General features: G+C 41.3%; 1 protein-coding gene across 1 annotated transcript; it reads right to left on the reverse strand.

The window, feature by feature from the left end:
• Positions 1 to 7,338: 7,338 nt before the first annotated feature.
• On the reverse strand, positions 7,339 to 24,570 carry LOC123998228 (sodium- and chloride-dependent transporter XTRP3-like). Its single transcript, XM_046303263.1, has 11 exons — positions 24,245 to 24,570; positions 18,735 to 18,875; positions 17,902 to 17,993; positions 17,387 to 17,614; positions 14,051 to 14,161; positions 13,411 to 13,652; positions 12,684 to 12,846; positions 11,794 to 11,998; positions 10,695 to 10,854; positions 9,746 to 9,911; positions 7,339 to 9,499 (listed from the first exon to the last, which is right to left on the reverse strand). Exons 1-11 carry the CDS (start codon positions 24,369 to 24,371, stop codon positions 9,332 to 9,334), a joined length of 1,803 nt encoding a protein of 600 aa, XP_046159219.1. The 5' UTR covers positions 24,372 to 24,570; the 3' UTR covers positions 7,339 to 9,331.
• Positions 24,571 to 25,467: the final 897 nt, after the last annotated feature.

A 25,467-nucleotide genomic window follows, 5' to 3' on the forward strand; every position in this document is an offset into this window, starting at 1 on the left:
GCTCTGGAGCAGGTTTTCACCAAGGATCACTCTGTACTCTGATCTGGTCATCTTTCCCTTGATCCTGACTAGTCTCCCTGTCCCTGCCTCTGAAAAACATCACCTCCCTGACCAAGACCCTTCTCCCCCGATTGCTTTGGGGGAGAAGCGCCAGGCAGCCAGCTCTAGGAATAGTGTTGGTGGTTCCAAACTTCTTCCATTTAAGAATGATGGAGGCCACTGTGTTCTTGGGGACCTTCAATGCTGCAGAAATGTTTTGGGACCCTTCCCCAGATCTGTGCCTTGACACAATTCTGTCTCAGAGTTCTACGGACAATTCCTTCAAACTCATGGCTTGGTTTTTGCATTGTCAACTGTGGGACCTTACATAGACTGGTGTGTGCCTTTCCAAATCATGTCCAATCAATAAAATTTACCATAGGTGGACTCCAATCAATGAAAACAATATGCACCTGATCTCAATTTCAAGTCTCATAGCAAAGTGTCTGAATACTTATGTAAATAAGGTATTTCTGTTTTCGTTTTTAATAAATTAGCAAAAATATTTAAAAAACGTTTTTTTCACTTTGTCATTATGGGGTATTGTGTGTAGATTGATGAGATCCTTCTTTTAAATTCCATTTTGGAACAAGGCTGTAATGTAACAAAATCTGGAAAAAGTCAAGGGGTCTGAATGCACTGTAGCAACACTTTCCCCATTTGCATTCATATCTTTCCTGTATATGCTATAACCATGTATAGCTTTTACTGGATCATCAAAGGGATTATCTAAGTGTGTTTCAGAGATGGACAGAATATTAATGTTTTCTGATGTTAGTAAGGTGTCAATTTTATGAACCTTGTTTCTCAGGCTACATATGTTAATATGGGCTATGTTTTGTCCTTTTCTGGGTTGCTTGTTTGTTTTTAGTGCTATTCTGTGAGGCTGATCTGAGGTAAATATGTCAGTGACATACAATAGTCATTTACTACATTACAAATGTCTACACTGTATTTCTGATCAATTTTATGTTATTTTAACGGACAAAAAAAGTGCTTTTCTTTAAAAAACAAGGAATTTTCTAAGTGACCCCAAACTTTGAACGGTAGTGTACCTTAGTCGAACCACCCGTGTTCCCTTCCCTGTAGGTAGTTAGGTATTAGGCTTCACAGCTCTTAATTTGTGTTTCACAACAGTTGTCTTAAAGAAGAATTAAAGGGATACTTCAGGATTTTGGCAATAAATAGGAATGTGGTTCTGAATATAAACAGCAGCACCTCCACCTTTGGCATTTCTGTCTTTTCTTTAGATGTTATAACTATGTATTGCTACCACTCTATCATCAAAGATATTATCTAAGTGAGTTTCAGAGATTGTCAGAATATGGCTGTCATATGTTAGTAGCAAATTATTAATTTCATGAACCTTGTTTCTTAAGATACATATTTTGAGCACTTTTCTGGGATGCTTGCTTGTTTTCATTGTTTAACTGGGAAGCTTAGCTGAGGTAGATTAGCTCTTGTACTGTTCCACTGGATGTCATAAGGTGAATGCACCAATTTGTAAGTCGCTCTGGATAAGAGCGTCTGCTAAATGACTTAAATGTAAATGTAAATCATCTTCCCCATAGTCAGAATAACTTGTGGATACTATTTTTATGTTTCCTTGTTCAGTATGCAGGAATTTGGAGGTTGTTTTGTGAGCCAATGCTAACTAGCTTTAACGCAATGACTGGAAGTCTATGGTATCTGCTAGCATTAGTAGATACTGTACCATAGACTTCCGGTCATTATGTTAACGCTAGTTAGCAATTGCGCTAGCGCGAGTTAGCAACTGCCTTCAAACTGCACACAGAATTAGATAAAGGGCCTCAAAATCCTGAAATATTCCTTTAACACCTATCTCTTTCAAATAATGTTTTTAATGAAACAATTTCTATTATGATTGATTGGTGACCCATTAAGTTTATATTTATACTCTTCCCCATTCCTCATGGACATTTTTGTTGGTTTTGGGTTCAGTAAGCAAGTTCTCAGATTGCAGGCGAAAAAAAGGGGACTGGGGGGCTAACGGGCTGAGAGGGTGGGCTGAGGGGACTGGGGGGCTGATGAGCTGGGACGGTGGGCTGAGGGGACTGGGGGGCTGACGGGCTGAGAGCGTGGGCTGAGGGGACTGGGGGGCTGAGTACAAGCAGCTGGAGGTTGTCTGATTAAGACTGTTCTATTGGTGTAATTTAAGTGGGATTATTAAAGAAGGAATGTGTGGTGGCTAAAGAGCCACTGAGAGATCCATTGAATCGTTTTGTGGAGTTTTCGAGATTATTATTTATGATAGATATGTTTTTTTTTACTCCAGAAATATGGCTGGAGAGCACATTTTGTAAAAATGGCATAAATTAGATTCCCTCTCAGCTTTATGTTATTTATCAGCCTACTGGTCTACTGTAGTATTAGTCATAGTAAACTCAGCAAAAAAAAAGATACGTCCTCTCACTGTCAACTGCGTTTATTTTCAGCAAACTTAACATGTGTAAATATTTGGATGAACATAACAAGCTCAACATAACATGCTCAAAGAGATTGAGATCTGGGCTTTTCGCTGGCCATGGCAGAACAGTGACATTCCTGTCTTGCAGGAAATCACACAGAGAATGAGCAGTATTGCTGGAGGGTCATGTCAAGATGAGCCTGCAGGAAGGGTACCACATGATGCTGTGACACACGCCATGACGGACCCTCCACCTCCAAATCGATCCTGCTCCAAAGTACAGGCTTCGGTGTAACGCTCATTCCTTCTACAATAAACGTGAATCCGACCATCACCCCTGGTAAGACAAAACCGTGATTCGTCAGTGAAGAGCACTTTTTGCCAGTCCTGTCTGGTCCAGCGACGGTGGGTTTGTGCGTTGTTGCCGATGATGTCTGATGAGGACCTACCTTACAACAGGCCTACAAGCCCTCTGTCCAGCCTCTCGCAGCCTATTGCAGACAGTCTGAGCACTGTTGGCGGGATTATGCGTTCCTGGTGTAACTCGGGCAGTTGTTGTTGCCATCCTGTACCTGTCCCGCAGGTGTGATGTTCGGATGTACCGATCCTGTACAGGTGATGTTACACGTGGTCTGAAACTGTGAGGATGATCAGCTGTCCGTCCTGTCTCCCTTTAGCGCTGTCTTAGGCGTCTCACAGTATGGACATTGCAATTTATTGGCCACATCTGCAGTCCTCATGCCTCCTTGCAGCATGCCTAAGGCACATTCATGCAGATGAGCAGGGACCCTGGGCATCTTTCTTTTTGTGTTTTTCAGAGTCAGTTGAAAGGCCTCTTTAGTGTCCTAAGTTTTCTGTGGGCCTTCTGTAGCTCAGTTGGTAGAGCATGGCGCTTGTAACGCCAGGGTAGTGGGTTCGATTCCCGGGACCACCCATACGTAGAATGTATGCACACATGACTGTAAGTCGCTTTGGATAAAAGCGTCTGCTAAATGGCATATATTATTATTTATATTATATTATTATTATTATTATATAACTGTGACCTTAATTGGCTACCGTCTGTAAGCCGTTAGTGTGTTAACGACTGCTCCACAGGTGCATGTTCATTAATTGTTTATGATTCATTGAACAAGCATGGGAAACAGTGTTTAAACCCTTTACAATGAAGATTTGTAGTTGTATTTTTACGAATTATCTTTGAAAGACAGGCTCCTGAAAAAGGGATGTTTCTTGTTTTGCTGGGTTTAGTTGTACTAGGGGTGTTGAATATGTCCAAAAAGAAAACTATTGGTGGATGTGATTGGCCAGTTGGTAGACAATTATGTTAAGAATCAAAATTCTTCAGGTAACATTAACTTTAATTAAGGGCTTGATTTAATCCATAATGCTGAAGTTCAGCTCCATTGTGCTATTGAAATTCTTCAGCGCTACTTATTGAATCGAGCCCTAATAAATATCTTATTGGACCATATTCAGCAAAAAAAGAATGTTTAGCATACTCAGCTATTACTCTGTTGAATCAGCAGCCAATATGAAACTTGTATGATATGTCTGGAGCATGTCCTCACTCACTTCACACCTTCCAGTCAATATGAAACTTGTACGATATGTCTGGAGCATGTCCTCACTCACTTCACACCTTCCAGTCAATATGAAACTTGTACGATATGTCTGGAGCATGTCCTCACTCACTTCACACCTTCCAGTCAATATGAAACTTGTATGATATGTCTGGAGCATGTCCTCACTCACTTCAGCTTGTGTCAGTACATTTCCATAGAGTGTGTCAGTACATTTCCATAGAGTGTGTCAGTACATTTCCATAGAGTGTGTCAGTACATTTCCATAGAGTGTGCCAGTACATTTCCATAGAGTGTGTCAGTACATTTCCATAGAGTGTGTCAGTACATTTCCATAGAGTGTGTCAGTACATTTCCATAGAGTGTGCCAGTACATTTCCATAGAGTGTGTCAGTACATTTCCATAGAGTGTGTCAGTACATTTCCATAGAGTGTGTCAGTACATTTCCATAGAGTGTCAGTACATTTCCATAGAGTGTGCCAGTACATTTCCATAGAGTGTGTCAGTACATTTCCATAGAGTGTGCCAGTACATTTCCATAGAGTGTGTCAGTACATTTCCATAGAGTGTGCCAGTACATTTCCATAGCGTGTGTCAGTACATTTCCATAGCGTGTGTCAGTACATTTCCATAGAGTGTGTCAGTACATTTCCATAGAGTGTGTCAGTACATTTCTATAGCTTGTGTCAGTACATTTCCATAGCTTGTGTCAGTACATTTCCATAGAGTGTGTCAGTACATTTCCATAGCGTGTGTCAGTACATTTCCATAGAGTGTGTCAGTACATTTCCATAGAGTGTGTCAGTACATTTCTATAGCTTGTGTCAGTACATTTCCATAGCTTGTGTCAGTACATTTCCATAGCTTGTGTCAGTACATTTCCATAGCTTGTGTCAGTACATTTCCATAGCTTGTGTCAGTACATTTCCATAGCGTGTGTCAGTACATTTCTGATATTGCAGAGTCACAGTGTTGACACTTCATAACAAAATAGTACTAAATGCTTTTAATTCTATACAGATCTTGAAGAAGACTACAGATATTGCAAATATAACTAGTCTATCTCATATACACAAAATGAATTTCTCCTGAAAAGGTAGACCTTGGTCATTCTATTGGAAGAACTATTGATGGCTATTGAGATTTGGGAGAAAACACTTTCCTGTTTATATTACCCTTTGATTTGCTCCACAAAAAGAGTGACATTTGGATAGTGTTATTCTGTCAAAAAAACATATTTCACCTAATATTATCATTCTGTCAGAAGGAGCAAACGTTTCAATTAATAAAAAAACACGTTTTTCCTATTCAAGAGGTCAAATTAAGAAAAAATGTCAATTAAAGTAACAGGGTTGACCGTAACAGGATGGACAATTTTATCTTAAATCAGCTATAACCCCCTGCAAGCTTAACAAAACAAAACTTGTTAAAACATTTCTAGCCCATCTATGGGTAACAGGCTTGAAGTGTTATGCTCAACACTAACAGTTTTTTTTTACCACAAAACAACAGAAAATTACACATTTTTTAAAAACCTTTATTTAACTAGACAAGTCAGAACAAATTCTTATTTACAAGTCAGATGACACTGAGCCAATTGTGCACCGCCCTATGAGACTCTCAATCATGGCTGTTTGGGACACAGCCTGGATTTGAACCAGGGTGTCTGTAGTGACACTTCTAGAACTGAGATACCGTGTCTTAGACCACTACACCACTCAGGACTGCTGTGCCACTTGGGAGCATGCTCCCTGTTCAGTATTTCTTAAAAAATATATAATTTAATAGAAATACTTTCAGCATATTAAAATTTGTCTAGTTTACAGAACAGGGTTGACCTTGAAATGTGAGACAAATGAAATGTAAATTAATCACTAATGCAAGAAAATATCTCAGGTTTACAGTGACATGGGGGGGACATTTTGGGGTTGTGTGTTAAAATCTTCAGCGAAGTCAAAAAAACATGACGTGGGCCATTTCAAAATGACAATTTTTGGCACTTTAGCGAGTATTTATTCATATATAAAAATAGGATATATTACATTTTCCATGTGATTTGTATTAAAGGGCACTTCATTTAATGTAGCAGGCTTTAAAATGTCTACTTGAAATATCAAAAATATTAGTAGAATGACCCTGTTATATTCAGCCCTAAACCTCAGCTCACTAGGCTGAAGACAAGACTACATTCCAGTCTTTGACAGAGGAAAAAAAGTGCTTAACTTCAGACAAACACGCTATTTAATGCAGGTGGTTCTTAGATGGCCCATGTCTATCCCATAGAAATATAATTTCATGCTATACTGGACGAAAATATAAACGCAACATGTAAAGTGTTGGTCCCACGTTTCATGAGCTGAAATAAACGATCCCAGATATTTTCCACATGCAAAAAGAAGCTTATTTCTCTCAAATGTGCTCAAATGTGTTTACATACATGAGAATTTCTCCTTTGCCAAGATAATCCATCCACCTGACAGTTGTGGCATATCAATAAGCTGATTAAACAGCATGATCCTTACACAGTTGGACCTTTTGCTGGGGACAATAAAAAGCCACTTTAAAATGTGCAGTTTTGTCTCACAACACAATGTCACAGATGTCAAGTTTTGAGGGAGTATGCAATTGGTATGCTCACTGCAGGAATGTCCACCACAGCTGTTGCCAGAGAATGTAATGTCCATTTATCTACCATAAACCGCATCCAACGTCATTTTATAGAATTTGGCAGTAGGTCCAATGAGCCTCACAACCGCAGGCCACGTGTAACCACGCTAGTCCAGGACCTCCACATCCGGCCTCTTCACTTGCGGGATCGTCTGAGGCAATGCTGAGGAGAATTTCTGTCTGTAATAAAGCCCTTTTGTGGGGAAAAACTCATTCTGATTGGCTGGGCCTGGCTCCCAGTGGGTGGGCCTGGCTCCCAAGTGGTGACCCCATACCCTCCCAGGCTCACCCATGGCTGTGTCCTTGCCCAGTCATATGTCATATGAAGTACATAGATTAGGACCTAATTTATTTATTTATTGCCTTATATGAACTGTAACTCGGTAAAATATTTGAAATGGTTGCATGTTGCGTTTATATTTTTGTTCAGTATAGTTCTGTGGTCTATACATCCAATGGTATTATAAAGTACAAAGCTTGTTAAACCAAGCACTTAAAAAATCCAGATTTCATGCCATTGAAATGTGTCATCCTTGCTGGATACTAGCAAGTAGGACTGAATGACATGCCTGGTTTGCAACAGGCTGCTGTATGTGTAACTTGTTCAGTCATACCAATGGTTCAAATGTCTTCATGTCTTTAATAATTTCACCATAGAAAATACTACTTATAAAATACGAACACATATCACACATATGAACAGTTAAAATAATAATTGTTCACACCAATACTTGGTTCACACTAACACCAACCTGTACTCAACATAATAAACACTTCAAACAGCCTACCCGACCGCTCGGTGGCCTCTGCATGGTCCTAAAGCACACAGTTGCCTCATTTTGTATCACATTCCAATGACAAAACCGGCAGGGGACAAAAATGCAATTTCAGAATGTGGGGGGGCATGTCACCCCATCCCCAGTGAAAGTTGCTCCCCTGTTATTGTTTCAAATTGTTCACATTAAAAATGCTCACAGTATTACAACATGTTTGGCAATTGTTTCTGTGCAAACCCATACATTTGACTGTAAAAAGAGTAGGCCTACATTGTGTGTTTGTTTGTGAATATGCACAGCACATTGGTGCATAGCCATTGGGCTGTATCCTAAGTCCAGTTGATATGGATTCTATAACAGCAGTGCAACACTACAGTACTTTCTATTTAGAAGAGCACAGATACTTTCACGCGTTCAGGAGGTGCACAGATACTTTCACACGTTCAGGAGGTGCACAGATACTTTCACGCGTTCAGGAGGTGCACAGATACTTTCACGCGTTCAGGAGGTGAAACGTTCTGGGAATGTTGCAGAAAGAAATGCTTCCTATAGAGCTTTCTATGACATGATTTCCAATTCCATTAGACAGAAAATAGTGTATGTTCTACAAAATATATATGTATCTGAACATTCTGTTACATTACACCCTACTGAGTACGATCCTGGTTAGAAGTCACTGATGGTGGATTGACAACAAAGCCCATAGGTATAGATATGGCCTTGGTCCTGGTCATAGAGATTTGTTCGTTATATGTGAAATTATCAGTATGTTTGCAAACATACAGCTATTGCTACAAGTTGTTCTTGGTCATTTGACACCAGTCAGACTGTATTCAGTCATAACCGAGTCAGACGAAGGTCTACCTTGTACATCCAGGCACTCAACATATCTCACAACTCATTGAGTTGAATATCTACAGTAAACCAATGGGATACAACATACTTCACCATAATGACATTTAAGGGAAAAAATATCTTAAACATTTTGTGGTGCTTTAAATAAAGAGGGTTGACACACTGTGTCTCAAAAATCTGCGACTGAAAGCTAAACATTAAAGGTCCAAAACAGCCATTTTTATCTCAATATCAAATAATTGATGGGTTACAATTAAGTGCCTTACTGTGATTTGTTTTCATTTAAAATGGTCAAAAATAAATGAAAATAGCTACTTAGCAAAGAGCAATTTCTCAGGCAAGAATTTTGCTAGGACTGTCTTGGAGTGATCTGAGTGGGGAGGCGAAAACAGAAAACTAAGCTGTTATATGCAGAGGTTTGGATCTCTCTTTCTTATTGGTCTATTAACTCATTTACCACGCTCCATCCCACCAAACAGCTCTTACACTAAAAGGGGATTATAATCATTTTCCCAATATCACAGTATTATTCCAACCTCATAGCCTAGAAATATGTATAAAACTCAGGAAATCACGTTTTTTACTGCACTGGGCCTTTAAACAATGCAATAAACCATTGACAAGAGTATTTGTTCGTTCTTCACTTCTGAAATATTTTGGACGTAGTTCTAAGCCCTGCTCAGAACCACAGCTACAAAATACAAAAGTTATTATCACCCAGTAAATGTTAGTAGTCAAAGGACGACTAGGCCTAATACTAGGTACAAATCTGGCGGTCTGTCCACCAGCAGCACAGTGGCAGAGCCAGCCTGCCCCGGGGGGAGAAAGAGGGCCTTTGGTTTGTGGTGCGGCATGAACCACTGTACCAGGAGAGTGAGGAAATGTTCTGTTAAGACAGCCATGATACGTAAGGTAGGCTGTCGATCCTATAACTAGCAGCTCTGCCTTGTGTCACTCTGTCTGTCAACCAATACGTCGGTCTTTACGCTGACACAGTGCTGACAGTGCGCTCTCTCTTCCCACTGGCCAGGTTCCTCTTCTTACAGTAGGTGTAGAGGGTCGTCAAAGGGATACAGCAGACAGAGGAGGCTAGGAGCAGGCCGATGAAGGCTTGGGCGTAGGGAGGATACTCCGTCACCACAGACTTCCCCTGGAGGAGGGGGAAGACAACAGGACAGGCAGAGATCAACATTGTATCTGGGTGCATGAATAAAACCCAAAACATCACATTCTGTTGCAGTACTTTTCTTTCATTCATGTATGACTGGTACAATCAAATCCCCCTTTGGGGATTAATAAAGTAATACCTTATCTTACCAGTTTTTTGGGCCGAGTGCTTGTTAGTGTAATGACAGGGTTATTGATAAGATATTGGAGACAAAAAGAGAGGCCTTACCAGTTCTTTGTTCCAGGCCTGGTATGTGGGCGTTCCTCCCTGGATGTAGTTGACAATGTAGAAGATGAATAGGGCAATGAGGAGGATGGGACTGACTCCTGCCAACATGATCTTCCAGTACCAATTAAGACGATGACCTAACATGTCTTCTACATCCTTCTCAAACCTGGAGAGGGAAAGGTTGTAGGAGCATTGACATGAGGACTGTGTCGATTAAGGCAGCCCCCCGCACCGCTCTGATTCAGAGGGGTTGGGTTGAATGCAGAAGACACATGCATTCAGTTGTGCATCTCACTAGGTATCCCCTTTCCCTTCCCTTAAATACTTTCATATATTTTGTACGGGCAAAAGACAACCTTGGTATTTTAGTTTAAAAATTAATTCAACATTCAAAAGAAATTGCTTATATGCTTCATAAGCCATTTTGCTTTTAATAAACAGTACAAGCCCAACTTAAAAACTACAGGACAACCAAGTCAAAAGCCTGAGAGAAAAGTGAAAGGAATGTGAGGTATTTGTGGAGGATTATGCTAAGTGTTGTTTGGCATTGCTGGTCACAATACAGCTTTTATGAGGTACTTTAAAGATTTAACTCTACTGGCTGCTAACACAACTACAGTAGGGCTACACATTCTTCAGTAGAAACTTCAAATAAATTCAGCTCAACTATTGTTTCTTGGAGATGAGGTACAATACGACAAAATGTGCTTGTTCTTTTTATTTCACACAGCAAATGTGATGATGCTTAGAAAGTTTCTGAAATGAGTCATTCTTCATTGTCAATATTGTGCACACACACACACACACACACACACACACACACACACACACACACACACACACACACACACACACACACACACACACACACACACACACACACACACACACACACACACACACACACACACACACACACACACACACACACACACACACACACACACACCTTTTGATGCCATATATGTAGCAGACGGTGATAACTTCAATGAGGACGATGAAGAGCAGAGAGAAGGTGGCTCCATAGTCGTTGAACATGGTGAACCAGTAGTTCCCAGAACGGGTGGTGAAGCCCAGACCAAGCAGCAGGCAGAATAGACACACCAGACCTACAGGATATGACAACACACATGTTAGTCACACACACACCAGACCTACAGGATATGGCAACACACCTGTTAGTCACACACACCAGACCTACAGGATATGACAACACACATGTTAGTCACACACACCAGACCTACAGGATATGACAACACACCTGTTAGTCACACACACCAGACCTACAGGATATGACAACACACCTGTTAGTCACACCCAACAGACGTACAGGATATGACAACACACCTGTTAGTCACACCCACCAGACGTACAGGATATGACAACACACCTGTTAGTCACACACACCAGACCTACAGGATTGGCCCACTCAGCCTAGTCTACCAAGCTTATCTCTGTCCTGGAAACCCAATGGTTGTACCAGCTTCCCCCGATGTTAGGACAGCAGAGTCCCTGCCCGTCTTCTGAAAACCTATCTCATCAAATAATATCTTAAATAAGGTAATAAATAAGACATTAAAAACTTGTATTGTACTTGTATTTTCCTACTAGCACTGACTTTGCTGAAAACGTCTTTATTAAGAAAACATTTATTTACTACGACTGTGATATGTAGCTGTCTCACCCAGCCACACACACACACACACACACACACACACACACACACACACACACACACACACACACACACACACACACACACACACACACACACACACACACACACACACACACACACACACACACACACACACACACACACACACACACACACACACACACACACACACACACACACACACCTAACTCAAGCAGCAGGCAGAACAGACACACCAACCTAAAGGTCAAGGGTCAACCCTAACCCTCATGTTCATACCTTAGCTCAATTCTTACCCTCAACCACAACCCTAACCCTAGCTTCACGACCACACCGTAGGTCAACCCTACCCCCCCTTCCACTCTTCCCCTCATCACCCCTTCTCTCTCACCATTGAGTGTTTTGGTGCTCATGTAGTGGCTGATGAACTTCAAGTCACTGAGGGGGGTGATGACGGCGATGACGTTGCCCAGCATACTGCCCATGCCCAGCAGCAGCAGCATGATGAAGTAGAGCACAGACCACAGCTGAGACACGGGCATGTTCTTAATGGCCTCACTGTACACTATGAAGGCCAGGCCTGTACCCTCAACAGCCTGGGAGGGGGGAGGGAGGGAGAGAGAGAGAGAGAGAGAGAGAGAGAGAGAGAGAGAGAGAGAGAGAGAGAGAGAGCATAGTGCAAAAGGGGCTAAAATCAGTATTTCATTTTTTGCTTTCTTCCATTGGAAACTTAAGTGGGATAGTTTATTAAAGACAAAATGGAAAATCCAGGAGACAATTGAAAATTAAATATTAACATTAATTGTAACTGCAACAACCAATGATACTTGCCACATTTCACTACCACCACCACAGAGTCAAATAAAGTTGTACAGGTGACATTGAACTATTACTAAAAGATGAACGATTTATAGAATGGTGAGTATAGTTTTTATTGACTCACAGTAAAATGAATACATTTTGTTGCTACATGATAACATATTGTCAGGAAACCAGAAGTATTTTGTTAGATTATGGGCTCGATTCAATCCATATTGAGGAAGTTCTGTGCTATAGTGCAAACATTTTAAGGTAAGATCGGATTGAGCCGATTTATGCAGCAGTCACCGTGAACGCGGGAACACTGCCTTTAAATATCAATCTCGCTATATCGCAGAACTTCTGTGATTCAGATTGAATCGAGCACTACGAGAAGTAGTAAATGAAGTCTTATCAGTATTTTGCACAAGTTTTCCTTTTGAGTTTATTAGTTCATTTGAGTTGTGTTTTAACATGACCTACCGTGTCTAGTTCAGCCTCTAGGTCACAGGACTCCAGCCTACCTCCCAGACTGCCAAACTGTTCTGGGTGTGTTCTGTTCAGCTCAGCGATCCAGTGGTTGACATTCTCCAGACTGATGGTGTCCTCTGCTAGATCAAAGGTGTTCAGGAGCAGCAGTCGCACCCTGGGAGAAGAAGAGAAATGTCAGTGTCATGAAAAGGACAAGTGGTGTAGTGCGGTTTCTCTGAACTTTTTTAGATGGGGGAGGGGAGGGGGCCAGGTAACTTCCTGCTATTCTATGCATTTTGCCATGAGGTTGAGAGAAGATTTAACAGTTTTATAGCTAATTTCCTGTCATTCTAAACATTTTGCCATGGCTTATGTCATTTATACATTTTTTGGTTGGGACCTCCCGCCTAGTGGGGCTGCATGCTACGCCACTGGAAAGGACATTTCTGATCTGAATCATACAGTATATCTAGCACCCTATACAATTCCTCTCTCATTGCTGATCTAGATTCCAATGCTTTCCCCAGTCCAAGCACCTGTCATCTCTTCCATCTGTATGTCTGCAGAAAGTGCTACAGTCTACAGACGTTAAATTAATTGTATATGTTTGACCTAGAATTGTTTACATTTGTACTGGATGAGTGCTGCTGGCTGGTGTTACCTACTTCTCTGAGTTGAACGTTCAATGCCAAAGTCATTGAGATAACCAACCAGACCGCGACCCCACCCAGGGCCTCACCTCTCCAGACAGCTCTCGTAGTTGAAGGTGGCCTTAAAGCCATAGATGGAGAAGGTGACGATACTGGCGAAGATGGAGGTGCCGCAGTTGACCATGGACACGACGATGGCCTGCTTCTCAAAGTTGTTGTTGTACTGGTTGTAGCTGGCAAAGGCAATGAGGGATCCAAAGCCCAGGCCCAGAGAGAAGAAGATCTGAGTGGCCGCGTTGATCCACGTGGTGGGTTTAGCCAGCTGTTCCATCTGAGACAGCAAACACACACACATTAGTAATGGCACACACACATGTGTCAAGCAGGATTAAACATAACAGAACAATGTACATGAGCTACAATACCTTGGCTGTGAAAACATAGATCTATTGCATCGCGTCTATGCCGCTCTGTCTTTGCTCATCCATATATTTATATTTATATTTATATGTACTTATTCTTATTCCATCCCTTTACTTAGATTTGTGTGTATTAGGTAGTTGTTGGGGAATTGTTAGGTGACTTGTTAGATATTGCTGCACTGTCGGAACTACAATCACAAGCATTTCGCTACACTCACAATAACATCTGCTAACCATGTGTATGTGACCAATAAGATTTGATTCAATTTGATCAATAACATTGTTTCATTCATCTAATCATCCGTACCTTGGGCGTGAACATGTACTTTACACCGTTGATGGCTCCGTGAAGGGTGACCCCACGGATGAGGTAGATGATGAGGACCAGGTAGGGGAATGTGGCTGTGAAGTACACCACCTAGAGAGGGGAGAAACATCAGGGCGATTCAGGGTCAAAGTTCAACTATGCTGCACTGGCTGCCTGTTTGCCAACACAAATTTGGCCCACTTTTCCCGTGGTTTTATAATGTTGCTCACTGAATTTACTGTGAAGTTGTAGGTGGAAGTGAACTTGTTTGTGTATGTCTTTCCATCAATTGATAACGATGCTATTACTTTTCTATTATTTCTCTCTGTATTGTTGGGAAGGGCCATATGAAACCATTTCACTGTTGATCTACACCTGTTGTTTATGAAGCATGTGATGATTAAAATGTGACCTCTTCGAGGTCATTTTAGATCAAAATCAAAAGCCCCTTGTCAGAACGAATCAGAACGACTCAGAACGATTCAGTTTTCACGGGACCTCTTGCGTGTTATAATAAAGATCATAGGCAGCTCGTGAGTTTCAAGTTTGGGGAAGCTTACAATTTATCCTACCGTTTCTACCTATCTGCATGACAGTTATTTTTCGTGGAACAGCTTCATTTAAATAATAACGTTTTAGTTTCTCAAAATTACTCTCACGTGGTTAAACAGAAAAATCTTAATTAAAATCTGAATTAATGCAAGAGCACCAGCCTTTGCCACATGGACACATAGATACACTGTGATCCATTGGCAGCTAAAGAAATTAGAACATGGAACTCAGCGTTAGACTATAGGCCAATGCAGCAGTAGGCATATAACTTCCATCGTCAACTAAGTAAAATAGGCCTAAAACAAATTAAAACAGTAGAAAATATCCTTGTGAAAATTCAGTTTTTTCAAACGAATTAGCCTTTCTACTCTGCCTGTCTGCCTCCCTTTCTATCTGTCTTGACTTGAGCTATCGCTAGTGAAGTGCACCATTGTTTAAATGTAGCATGTCGGCGTGCTCAGACGTGTGCGCTCCCTCTACGTTATGACAGAGAAACCATACACATGCTCATTTCCCACATGGAGCACTCCAAACGAAAAACATTGAAAAAATGGACAAAACTCCTAAATAGACCACACCCTGTTTCTCACAAGTGTAGCAGGTTGTGAACTCTGCAAACAACGTTTCCACTCCAAGAATGAGAACGGTAAATTACTGTAATACATGAATTAACAGAAATGTATGTAACCAAATGACGGGGATTAACGGTAACTTTATTAGGCCTACTGGTTACATACTGTATACAATGGGGAATTGATCAAAATAAGCAATCAAAGGGAAAACAAATCACACAATAAACAATGAATGTGAAGAATTGTTTTAAGACATTGGAGCACTTTTTTGAGAGCTGAGTGCATGCATTCTGGAGAGAGACGCAGATGTCCATATTTTCGCCACTCACCCATCCCCTTATTCTTGTCTCAGCATTTTAAATGATACTCAAGACACATTATCTTCACACATTTGTAGATGCTTTTCACTGGCATCCGCAACTCAATAATCAGATGGGCCTATTGCCACGCGCGCTGACAAATTTGCTGGCTTCCCAAATAGGGCCAATCTGAAACAATCCACAGCTAGTAAAAAATGAAGACACTTAATGATCCTCTGTGGCTAAGTCAAGCTCTCTGGTAAATTATTTTTAATTATTTTATTTAGACAGGAGTAATTATATAATTTTGGCAAAACATCAATGAACTTTCGGAGAAGCCAGCATCGAACAGTTTCCTTTCTAATTCACAAGTGGCTGAAACCAGAGATTTGTATATAATGACGAGATTCTCATCTCTGCACTAACAATGTGAGTCGTGGTCCCAAAGGCGGGAATGTAGGCGACAAGCTTATATCTGCATATTATGCCCATAGAAAGACATTGGGTTTATTCAGGATAGATTTGGACGTGAGTGAGCCCTCTGGATAAGAGCGTCTGCTAAATGACTCAAATGTAAAAATGTAAACGTAAACAATGCAGCAGATGTATCTGATGGTGTCTGGACAGAAAAGGTAAGTCATGCCTCCTTTTGTCCAGAGAGCATCAGATAAATGGTCTACACATACGGAGACATGGTTGTTTCACTGCTGTTTCACTCGATCAGACCTGAGATTGATGCCTCTTTGTGTCCGTGCGTGTCTCGGATAAATCATTTATTAAAACTTCAATATTTTATTTGGACTGGCAAGGAGGTACAGCAGGGCAGGCCAGGCTCCCTAGGGCCTGCCCATAACACCGGTTCTGCCATGAGTCCACTGTGAACAGCAGACCAGAAAACAGTTCTCTGTCTGTGTTGACACGGTATCCTTTACTTTAACCCTGGCTTGTCTCCTCAGAGACTCCTACTCCAGATAGTTTTGTAATGAAGTAGGCCAAGGTTTTCAAAACTTTCCTATGATGCCCCCTCACTCTCTCAGCAGATGTTTTCCTCAGTTCAGTAAAGATCCATTGGATCTGCTTCTCCTTTCCCTGCTCCATAATTCTGAGTTGGCAAACTGCAGCCACAAACGTTGACTGTTTTATTCGCCAGGCCTTGATGGACAACTTTCTGACCATATAGAATATTGAACTGTTTGTACCTTGTCTCGCCATTACGAAGAACTTTCTTGACCCTTTCCTTTGTTATCGAGGTCACCTCTCAGCTGAATGTTTTCCTCTGCTCAGTAAAAATACAGGTAACTGCCAAAATAAAGAAAACACTTGACTAAATGAGGGATACAAAGTATAATGAAAGCAGGTGCTTTCACACAGGTGTGGTTCCTGAGTTAATTAAGCAATTAGCATCCCATCATGCTTAGGGTCATGTATAAAAATACTGGGCAGGTCATTATTTTTGTCACCATGGCTATGCCCCCATCCACAGGGCATAAGGCGTCACTGAATGAGCATGAAACGATGTAAACCATATGCCAAGGCCATCTCATTCACCAGATCTCAACCCAATTGAACACTTATGGGAGATTCTGGAGTGGTGCCTGCAACAGCGTTTTCACCACAATCAACAAAACAACAAATGGAATTTCTCGTGGAAGAATGGTGCTGCATGCCTCCGACAAAGTTCCAGACACTTATAGAATCTATTCCAAGGTGCATTGAAGCTGTTCTGGCTCGTGGTGGCCCAATAACCTATGAAGACACTTTATGTTGGTGTTTCCTTTCTTTTGGCAGTTACATGTATGACATAGGAGACGATAGTGACCTATGTCCACTAGATCTGCAGCTAGTATGACATAAGGGTGCTATAACTGTCTTGACCCTGTCCATCGTTCCCAAGCTGATCTCTGACCTCTCACCTTCCCGGTGGACTTGACCCCCTTGACGATGAACAGGTAGACAATAATCCAGGCCAGCAGGAGGCAGAGCGCCTGTCCCATGTGAATCCCTCCGTTCTCCTCGATGGACCCGGAGATGTCCAGGGTCTCTCTGTAGAAGAAGTACTGGGTGGGCGTGGCCCGCTCACACTCCTCTACAGGGCCGGTCAGGTTGCTGTTAACCGGGCACTCTGCCCATGGCAGGATCGACTGGAGCAGAGTGGGAGGAAACAGCACAGGTCAGGTCAGGCACAGGACATTATAGATAGCACTAGAGCAATGAACTGCGTCTTCTAAGATTCCAAACAAAACAGTCTGCAAAGGACCAATAGTGTGTCCTCAAAGCTGAGTGATGGCTTTTGTTCTGTTGGTTCTGGATACATCTGGCAATAAGATTGTAACAAGTTATTGAAGATTGTCTACATTTTATGATCGCATCATACATCTGAATGTAGGTCAAATAAAGATAATTTTGCCATTGTGAGACTGGAACTAACCTGGAATGAATGAAAGAGGTACCAGAAACTCCATGCATTGATGACATTGTAATAGAGGCATAGGTACATGGAGGTCACAACACTGGCCAGACCTGGAACCAGCAGAGAGAAGAACAGATACATTTCAACTATAAGCAGATAATAACTACTTTTTCAAAGTAACTTTAGTTAAGTAAACTATATTTTTCTCCCAGTGTGAAGTAATTGGTAGCTTAAACTATATACTATATTTTTAGAGTAGTTTCCCCAACACTGTACATTTGACACAAAAGTATTGGCCTAAATGTAACAAAACCATATATTTAAATATGTGTAATGTGATAAATTATAGGCAAGTTTATGTACTTTATTTAATGGCAATGTGCACCCATACATGTGTTGCACTCTATGTGCAGTGTTAATAATAATTATATATACAGTACCATATATACAGTACCAGTCAAAAGTTTGGACACATCTACTCATTCAAGGGTTATTTTGACTATTATCTACTTTGTAGAATAATAGTGAAGACATCAATACTAGGAAATAACACATTTAGAATCACGTAGTAACCAAAAACGTGTTAAACAAAATGTTAATGTCTTCACTATTACTCTACAATGTAGAAAATAGTAATACAAATTTTAAAAACTTGATGCAAATTAATGACTTAAAAATCATACAATGTGATTATCTGGATTTTTGTTTTAGATTCAGTCAATCACAGTTGAAGTGTACCCATGATTAAAAAAACTAGAGACCTCTACATGCTTTGTAAGTAGGAAACCCTGCAAAATTGGCAGTGTATCAAATACTTGTTCTCCCCGCTGTATATATATTTCAGTACTCACCCACTCCCCCCAGATAGGGGCTAATAGCTCTCCATGCTCCAATGCTGCCCAGACGCATCTTCTGGCCAATGGCTAACTCCATGTAGAACAGGGGTACCCCCAACAGGACCAGCATGAGCATGTATGGGATCAGGAACCCACCTGAGGACAGAAAAAGGACACACATACAGTATATTTTACCATTCAAAACACCTGCAGTAGCAGAGACAAAAACACACACATCATCTATAAGGTGATGCACTGAGCTTCAGATTCACATGACACCCAGATTTTTAAATTATTATATATTTTTTTTAGTTTAAATTTCACCTTTATTTAGGCTAGTTGAGAACAAGTTCTCATTTACAACTGCGACCTGGCCAAGATAAAGCAAAGCAGTGCAACATAAACAACAACACAGTTACACATTGCATAAACAAGCATACAGTACAATAACACAATTGAAAAAAAGAAAGTCTATATACAGGGTGTGCAAATGGCGTGATGAGGTAAGGCAAAAATAGGCCATTGTAGCAGAGTAATTACAATTTAGCAAATTAACACTGGAGTGATAGATGAACAGATGATGATGTGCAAGTAGAAATACTTGTGTTCAAAAGAGCAGAAAAGTAAATAAAAACAATATGGGGATGAGGTAGGTAGATTGGCTTGGCTATGTACAGCTGCAGCGATCAGCTCAGATAGCTGATGTTTAAAGTTAGAGAGGGAAATATAAGTCTCCAGCTTCAGCGATTTTTGCAATTGTTCCCGTCATTTGTAGCAGAGAACTGGAAGGAAAGGCGGCCAAAGTAGGTGTTGGCTTTGGGGATGACCAGTGATATTTACCTGCTGGAGTGCGTGCTACTAGTGGGTGTTGTTATCGTGACCAGTGAGCTGAGATAAGGCGGAGCTTTACCGAGCATAGACTTATAGATGACCTGTAGCCAGTGGGTCTGGCAATGAATATGTAGCGAGGGCCAGCCGACTAGAGCATAAAGGTCACAGTGGTGGGTGGTATAAGGGGCTTTGGTGACAAAACGGATGGCACTGTGATAGACTACATCCAGTTTGCTGAGTAAAGTGTCGGAAGCTATCTTGTAAATGACATCGCCGATGTCGAGGATCGGTCAGTTTTTACGAGGGTATGTTTTGGCGGGGTGAATGAAGGAGGCTTTGTTGTGAAATAGGAAGCCGATTCTAGATTTCATTTTGGATTGGAGATGTTTAATATGAGTCTGGAAGGAGAGTTTACAGTCTAGCCCAGAGGTGGGCAAACTTTTTGACTCGGGCCACAATGGGTTCTAAAATTTGACAGAGGGGCCGGGCCAGGAGCATTTGGAGGGAGTGTTTGGGCCGGATATACTAAAGCATTAAATGTAGTGTGTGCAAACCTCATAGCACAGTAAGAACACTACAACCCAATTTATTAACTGTCTTTCAAATGTGAAAAATAGCCCTTATCAGTTAATAAATTTGTCTCAAGGAATATACAAGATATGGCATTTACATACTATTTCGCAGATACTGGGAGGAGGAAATGTAAATAGATTAAAATAACATACGCACTGTGATTTATCAAGATTGCGTCTGTTTTTAATAAGTTTCAATCGAAGGTGCAAAGTTAAAGAAATCAACATTTATTGAAAAATGGAATCACTTTCAACATTCAAAACATATTATTACACAACGAAATACTCAAGCTCAATAATATCTACTTGTGTTAAACTCCGCAAAATCATGGATGGATTGTCCTGACCGCGCGCTCTACAAACTCGCCACGGACGCCCTCGCCTTCACGCGCAAACAGTACACGTGTATCGTTGCCAAGCACACAGACATAGGCTGTATTAAATATCCTACCTGCAGCTGAAAATTTAAATTTAAATTAAGAGCGATGTGCGGCGTGTTAATTAAGCTACTGTACCGCTGCTGTGCTTAAGGGCTTAATGGTGACGTGAAACGAAGTGAAAATTAAAGTGAAATAAAGAGAAATACGCGCCACTCCAACAACGGTCAATGTGTTTTGAGTGCGCCATCTATTGGGGAAACGTGGGCATTGCAGGGAAAGGGGAAAAAAGGAGGTTTTTACTATAAAAACCCCTTGGACAAGTTAAAAAGCCTAACGGGCCGTATGTGGCCCGCGGGCCGTAGTTTGTACATGTCTAGCCAGACACCTAGGCATTTGTAGTTGTCCACATATTCTAAGTCAGAACCGCCCAGAGTAGTGATGCTAGTCTTGCGGGTGGGTGCGCGCAGCGAACGGTTGAAAAGCATGCATTTAGTTTTACTCGAGTTTAAGAGCAGTTGGAGGCCACGGAAGGAGTGTTGTATGGCATTGAAGCTCGTTTGAAGGTTTGCTAACACAGTGTCCAAAGAAGGGACAGATGTATATAGAATGGTGTAGTCTGCGTAGAGGTGGATCAGGGAATCACCTGCAGCAAGAGCGACATCGTTGATATATACAGAGAAAAGAGTCGGCCCAAGAATTGAACCCTTGAAAATGTGTTCTCATTCTTAATAGTTATACTTAATTTACATAATGAATGTGGTCTCGGTCCTTGTATTCTGTGAGAATGCTGTTCACTGACCACAGCTCAGCATTAAACACCATACAAGCTCATAACTAAGCTCAGACAGCTCAGACTGCGTGGCTGCGCATGACTCCAACACCATTAAGTTTGCTGACGACATGATGGTGAGACTGCCTATAGAGAGAAGGTCAGTGACCTGGCAGTGTGGTGCCAAGACAACAACCTCTCCCTCAATGTCAGCAAGACAAATGAGCTGATCGTGGACTACAGGAATCGCAGGGCTGAGCATCCATCCACATCGAAGGGTATCGGTATCTACATCACTAAGGAAATAACATGGTGCACACATAAATCAAATCAAATCAACGTTTATTTGTCACATGTGCCGAATACAACAGGTGTAAACCTTACAGTGAAATGCTTACTTACAGGCTCTAACCAATGTTGCCAAAAAAAGGATGTGTGTGTGTGTGTAGGTGAGTAAAGAAATGTGACAACAGTTGAAAGACATCTGAAAAAAGAGTAGCAAGGCTATATACAGACACCTGTTAGTCAGGCGTATTGAGGTAGTATGTACATGTAGGTATCGTTAAAGTGACTGTGCATATATGATGAACAGAGAGTAGCAGAAGCGTAAAAAGAGGGGTTGGCGGGTGGTGGGACACAATGCAGATAGCCAATGTGCGGGAGCACTGGTTGGTCGGGCCAATTTAGGTAGTATGTACATGAATGTATAGTTAAAGTGACTAAGCATATAAGATAAACAGAGAGTAGCAGCAGCATAAAAGAGGGGTTGGGGGGGCACACAATGCAAATAGTCCGGGTAGTCTGGGCCATACGCACTACCCTCTGAAGTGCCTTGCGGTAGGAGGCAGAGCAATTGCAGTACCAGGCAGTGATGCAACTGGTCAGGATGCTCTGATGTTGCAGGTTCCCTTTGAGGATCTCAGGACCCATGCCAAATCTTTTAATTTCCTGAGGGGGAATAGGCTTTGTCATGCCCTCTTCACAACTGTCTTGGTGTGTTTGGAGCAATCTAGTTTGTTGTTGATGTCAACACAAAGGAATTTGGATCTCTCAACCTGCTCCACTACAGCCCTGTCGATGAGAATGGGGACGTGCTCCTTTTCCTGTAGTCCACATTCACCTCCTTAGTCTTGGTTACATTGAGGGATAGGTTGTTATTCTGGCACCACCCGGCCAGGTCTCTGACCTCCTCCCTATAGACTGTCTCGTCGTTGTCGGTGATCAGGCCTACCACTGTTGTGTCGTCAGCAAACTTAATGATGGTGTTGGAGTCGTGCCTCAACCCCATCACATCACGACATTGCCTCTTCCCCCTCTTCCCCCTTGACCACAAGGCCCTGCAGAGGGTAGTTTGTAAAGCCCAGTATATCACTGGGGACGAGCTTCCTGCCATCTACACCAGGTGGTGTCAGAAGTATGCCCTAAAAATTGTCCAAGACTCCAGCCACCCAAGTCACAGAATGTTCTCTCTTCTAACGCAGGGCAAGTGGTACCGATGCACCAAGTCTGGAACAACAGGACCCTGAACAGATTCTACCCCCAAGCCATACGACTACTAAATAGTGAACCAAATAGCTACCCAGACTATCTGCATTGACCTTCTTTTTACTAACTCTTCTGACCCATCACATACGCTGCTGCTACTCTTTATTTTCTATCCTATTACTTAGTCACTTTAGCCCTACCTATATGGACATATTTATCTCAATTACCTCGTACCCCTGCACATGGACTCGGTACCCGTACCCCGTGTATATAGCCAAGTTATCGTTACTCTTTGTGTATTTATTCCTTGTGTTATTACTCTTTGCATTGTTGTGAAGGGCCCATAAGCATTTCACCATACGTCTACAGTTGTTGTTGATTTGATACTCTATGAGGAAATAGCAAAAAAAATTTAATTGTCTGTTTGAGATACAAGTTTGGGTTTTTGAGTGTATTTTATCCAATTTATGCTTTGGACATAAATACGAGTATAGGATTAGACAATAACATTATTTGGGTATGAGTTAAAACAATATTAAGTGTTTTGTTTTCACTGGACAGTTACATTAAGGCAATAACCCTACAATAAGAAATACAGAATAACTCTACTTGCATACCACACCTGTATTTACAGAATGGACATATAGGCCTTAAAGCAACAGAGGCATCAAGGAGTCTCCTGTATGTGAACATTTTCTATGAATCTATGAATGGAAGAACACATCATAACACCTGTTGTAAAACTTTGCAATCAGTAGAGACCATTAAAAGTGAAATGCAAAAGCAAATGTTAATCCATTGTTATTCTGTGATAAACAACGGGGCCTGTTAAGGGTTAAAAATGTGATCCGTATCAGTCTAAACTTAGAGTGGAAAGCTATTTTATGCGTGCGCTTTTGAAAGCTCCTTTATATATGCGCTTTGGTACATCCATACCCTCTGTTTTTTGAGAGGACTAACGGTGCTCAGTGACTTATGGGGAAGGAAAAGGAAAAATACGAATTGAACTAACAACTAAGTGAGATCATTTTTTAAACCATTGCACATTTCCTGCACCATTAACCTTTAGAGGAAGAAAACAAATGGCTGCACAGTAAACACATTCACTCACTAGAAATGTTTAACAATGTGACTGACTCTAACCAATATAGTAATTGTTCAGATTCCGTGTAAATGGATCATAAACTGACAACGTTTCACCCAGGGTAAAACAATAACTAACCCATTCTACAACCACACAACATCAGTGTGCCATTGCGCATGGATAAAGGTGAATAAATTGACACTGACTGGCTATTCATATAGCCTACATTACCACTTTTAATCAGTAAACACTAATTGTATTCATTCATTTTACACAGTGTCCAATATTGCAGTTCTATATTTAATAAAAAAAAATAACTGTTGGCCTAAATGTACAATAGATTATGGATTAAACCATAAATTAGGCTATGCGCTGCACCTAAACAATAAATAAATATTGCTTACCCCCGCCATGCATTTGACACAAGTATGGAAAACGCCACACATTTCCCAGTCCAACCGCGTATGATACACACGCCAGGACAAATTGCATGGGATTGTCCCATTCTGCTCTTGCGGCGTCCTTCCCCATCGTTGCGTCCTGAGCACACAATCAAGCCAATTTTCAGGTCTGGTCGAGTCGGTGGCAGTGCGGTGCCGTTGAACAACCTTGACAGTCAGTAAGCCTGTCTTAAATACCGGGAGTAGGAATGGCACTCCTTTCTGGAGTAGAACCAATCCAATGACAGCGTCTGGGAAACAGGGAAAGTGTTTCAACAGGAGGCTGTATGAGTCAGACACATTTGCAATGGTTGAAGAAATAGCATGGAGTTTATAGAACGCTTGCCCATTCTACTGAGGTCCCCAAATTTGAGAGGGAGGGCCTAACGTGTTAAGTACTGTAGGCATAGGCTAGAGTTTAATGGAGTTTATGTAACCCAGGTGAATGTTTGATTTTCACAGCTCTTCTTAAAAACCCGAGCTTATAAACCTGTCATAGAGACAGTGGACCATCGCCAATACCTTTTATATTCCTTAGGGTAAGCTTCAGATAGCATGTGTTTGCTTTTGTACAATGGACTTCACAGTGCAAGATTCAGTGCTGGAAATAATGTATTTATTTTCCTTTTTACTGTTCATACAACTTTAAATATAGTACTGGAGTCCGATGTGCAAAAACAGCACAACCACAGTGTTGAGGTGTCAATGATTCAAATAGCTGTTTTCTATAAGTCAATCAGTAAGGCACATTCTTCAATCTAAAAAGGAACATATCCATTACAGTTTTATTGCATTTAAATTAAAAAGCAACGCAGAGGAAAAAATTGTACACGTAAAAATGAGTGAATATACAGCATCACACACAATGACGATACAGTACAAATAAAAGGATGAAAGATGGAACCAAAATAAAGGAAAAGGAGACAATCAGAGAGAGTGAGAGGGGAAGCCCTCCAGGGGTATGTCCTCACTGACCTTGTGTCTATCTACAGATTTCCCTGAAACCCCCTCTGAAGAGCTATGGCCTAATGGCTTATGGCTTATGGCTAACGGCTTAATAACATACAGTCCTTTCACAAGAGGGACAAGTATAGTACACTCTGACATTAGCCTAGAGAGTCACATTGACTACTCAATCGCAATGGTGTTGATCTACTCCAACACCATCACCATCATCAAAGTTTGCA

The sequence above is a fragment of the Oncorhynchus gorbuscha genome, linkage group LG15, assembly GCF_021184085.1.
Source record: "Oncorhynchus gorbuscha isolate QuinsamMale2020 ecotype Even-year linkage group LG15, OgorEven_v1.0, whole genome shotgun sequence".
Classification (NCBI taxonomy): Eukaryota; Metazoa; Chordata; class Actinopteri; order Salmoniformes; family Salmonidae; genus Oncorhynchus; species Oncorhynchus gorbuscha.

Bases quoted from the DNA above. Each gene is read 5' to 3' on its own strand.
- LOC123998228 (XM_046303263.1), bottom strand. From the start codon at position 24,371: ATGGGGAAGGACGCCGCAAGAGCAGAATGGGACAATCCCATGCAATTT. The intron at 11,999-12,683 runs GTAGGTCATGTT...CCCCCCTCCCAG, and splicing joins TAGAGGCTGAACTAGACACG to GCTGTTGAGGGTACAGGCCT. The intron at 9,912-10,694 runs GTGTGTGTGTGT...TTCCCTCTCCAG, and splicing joins TACATATATGGCATCAAAAG to GTTTGAGAAGGATGTAGAAG.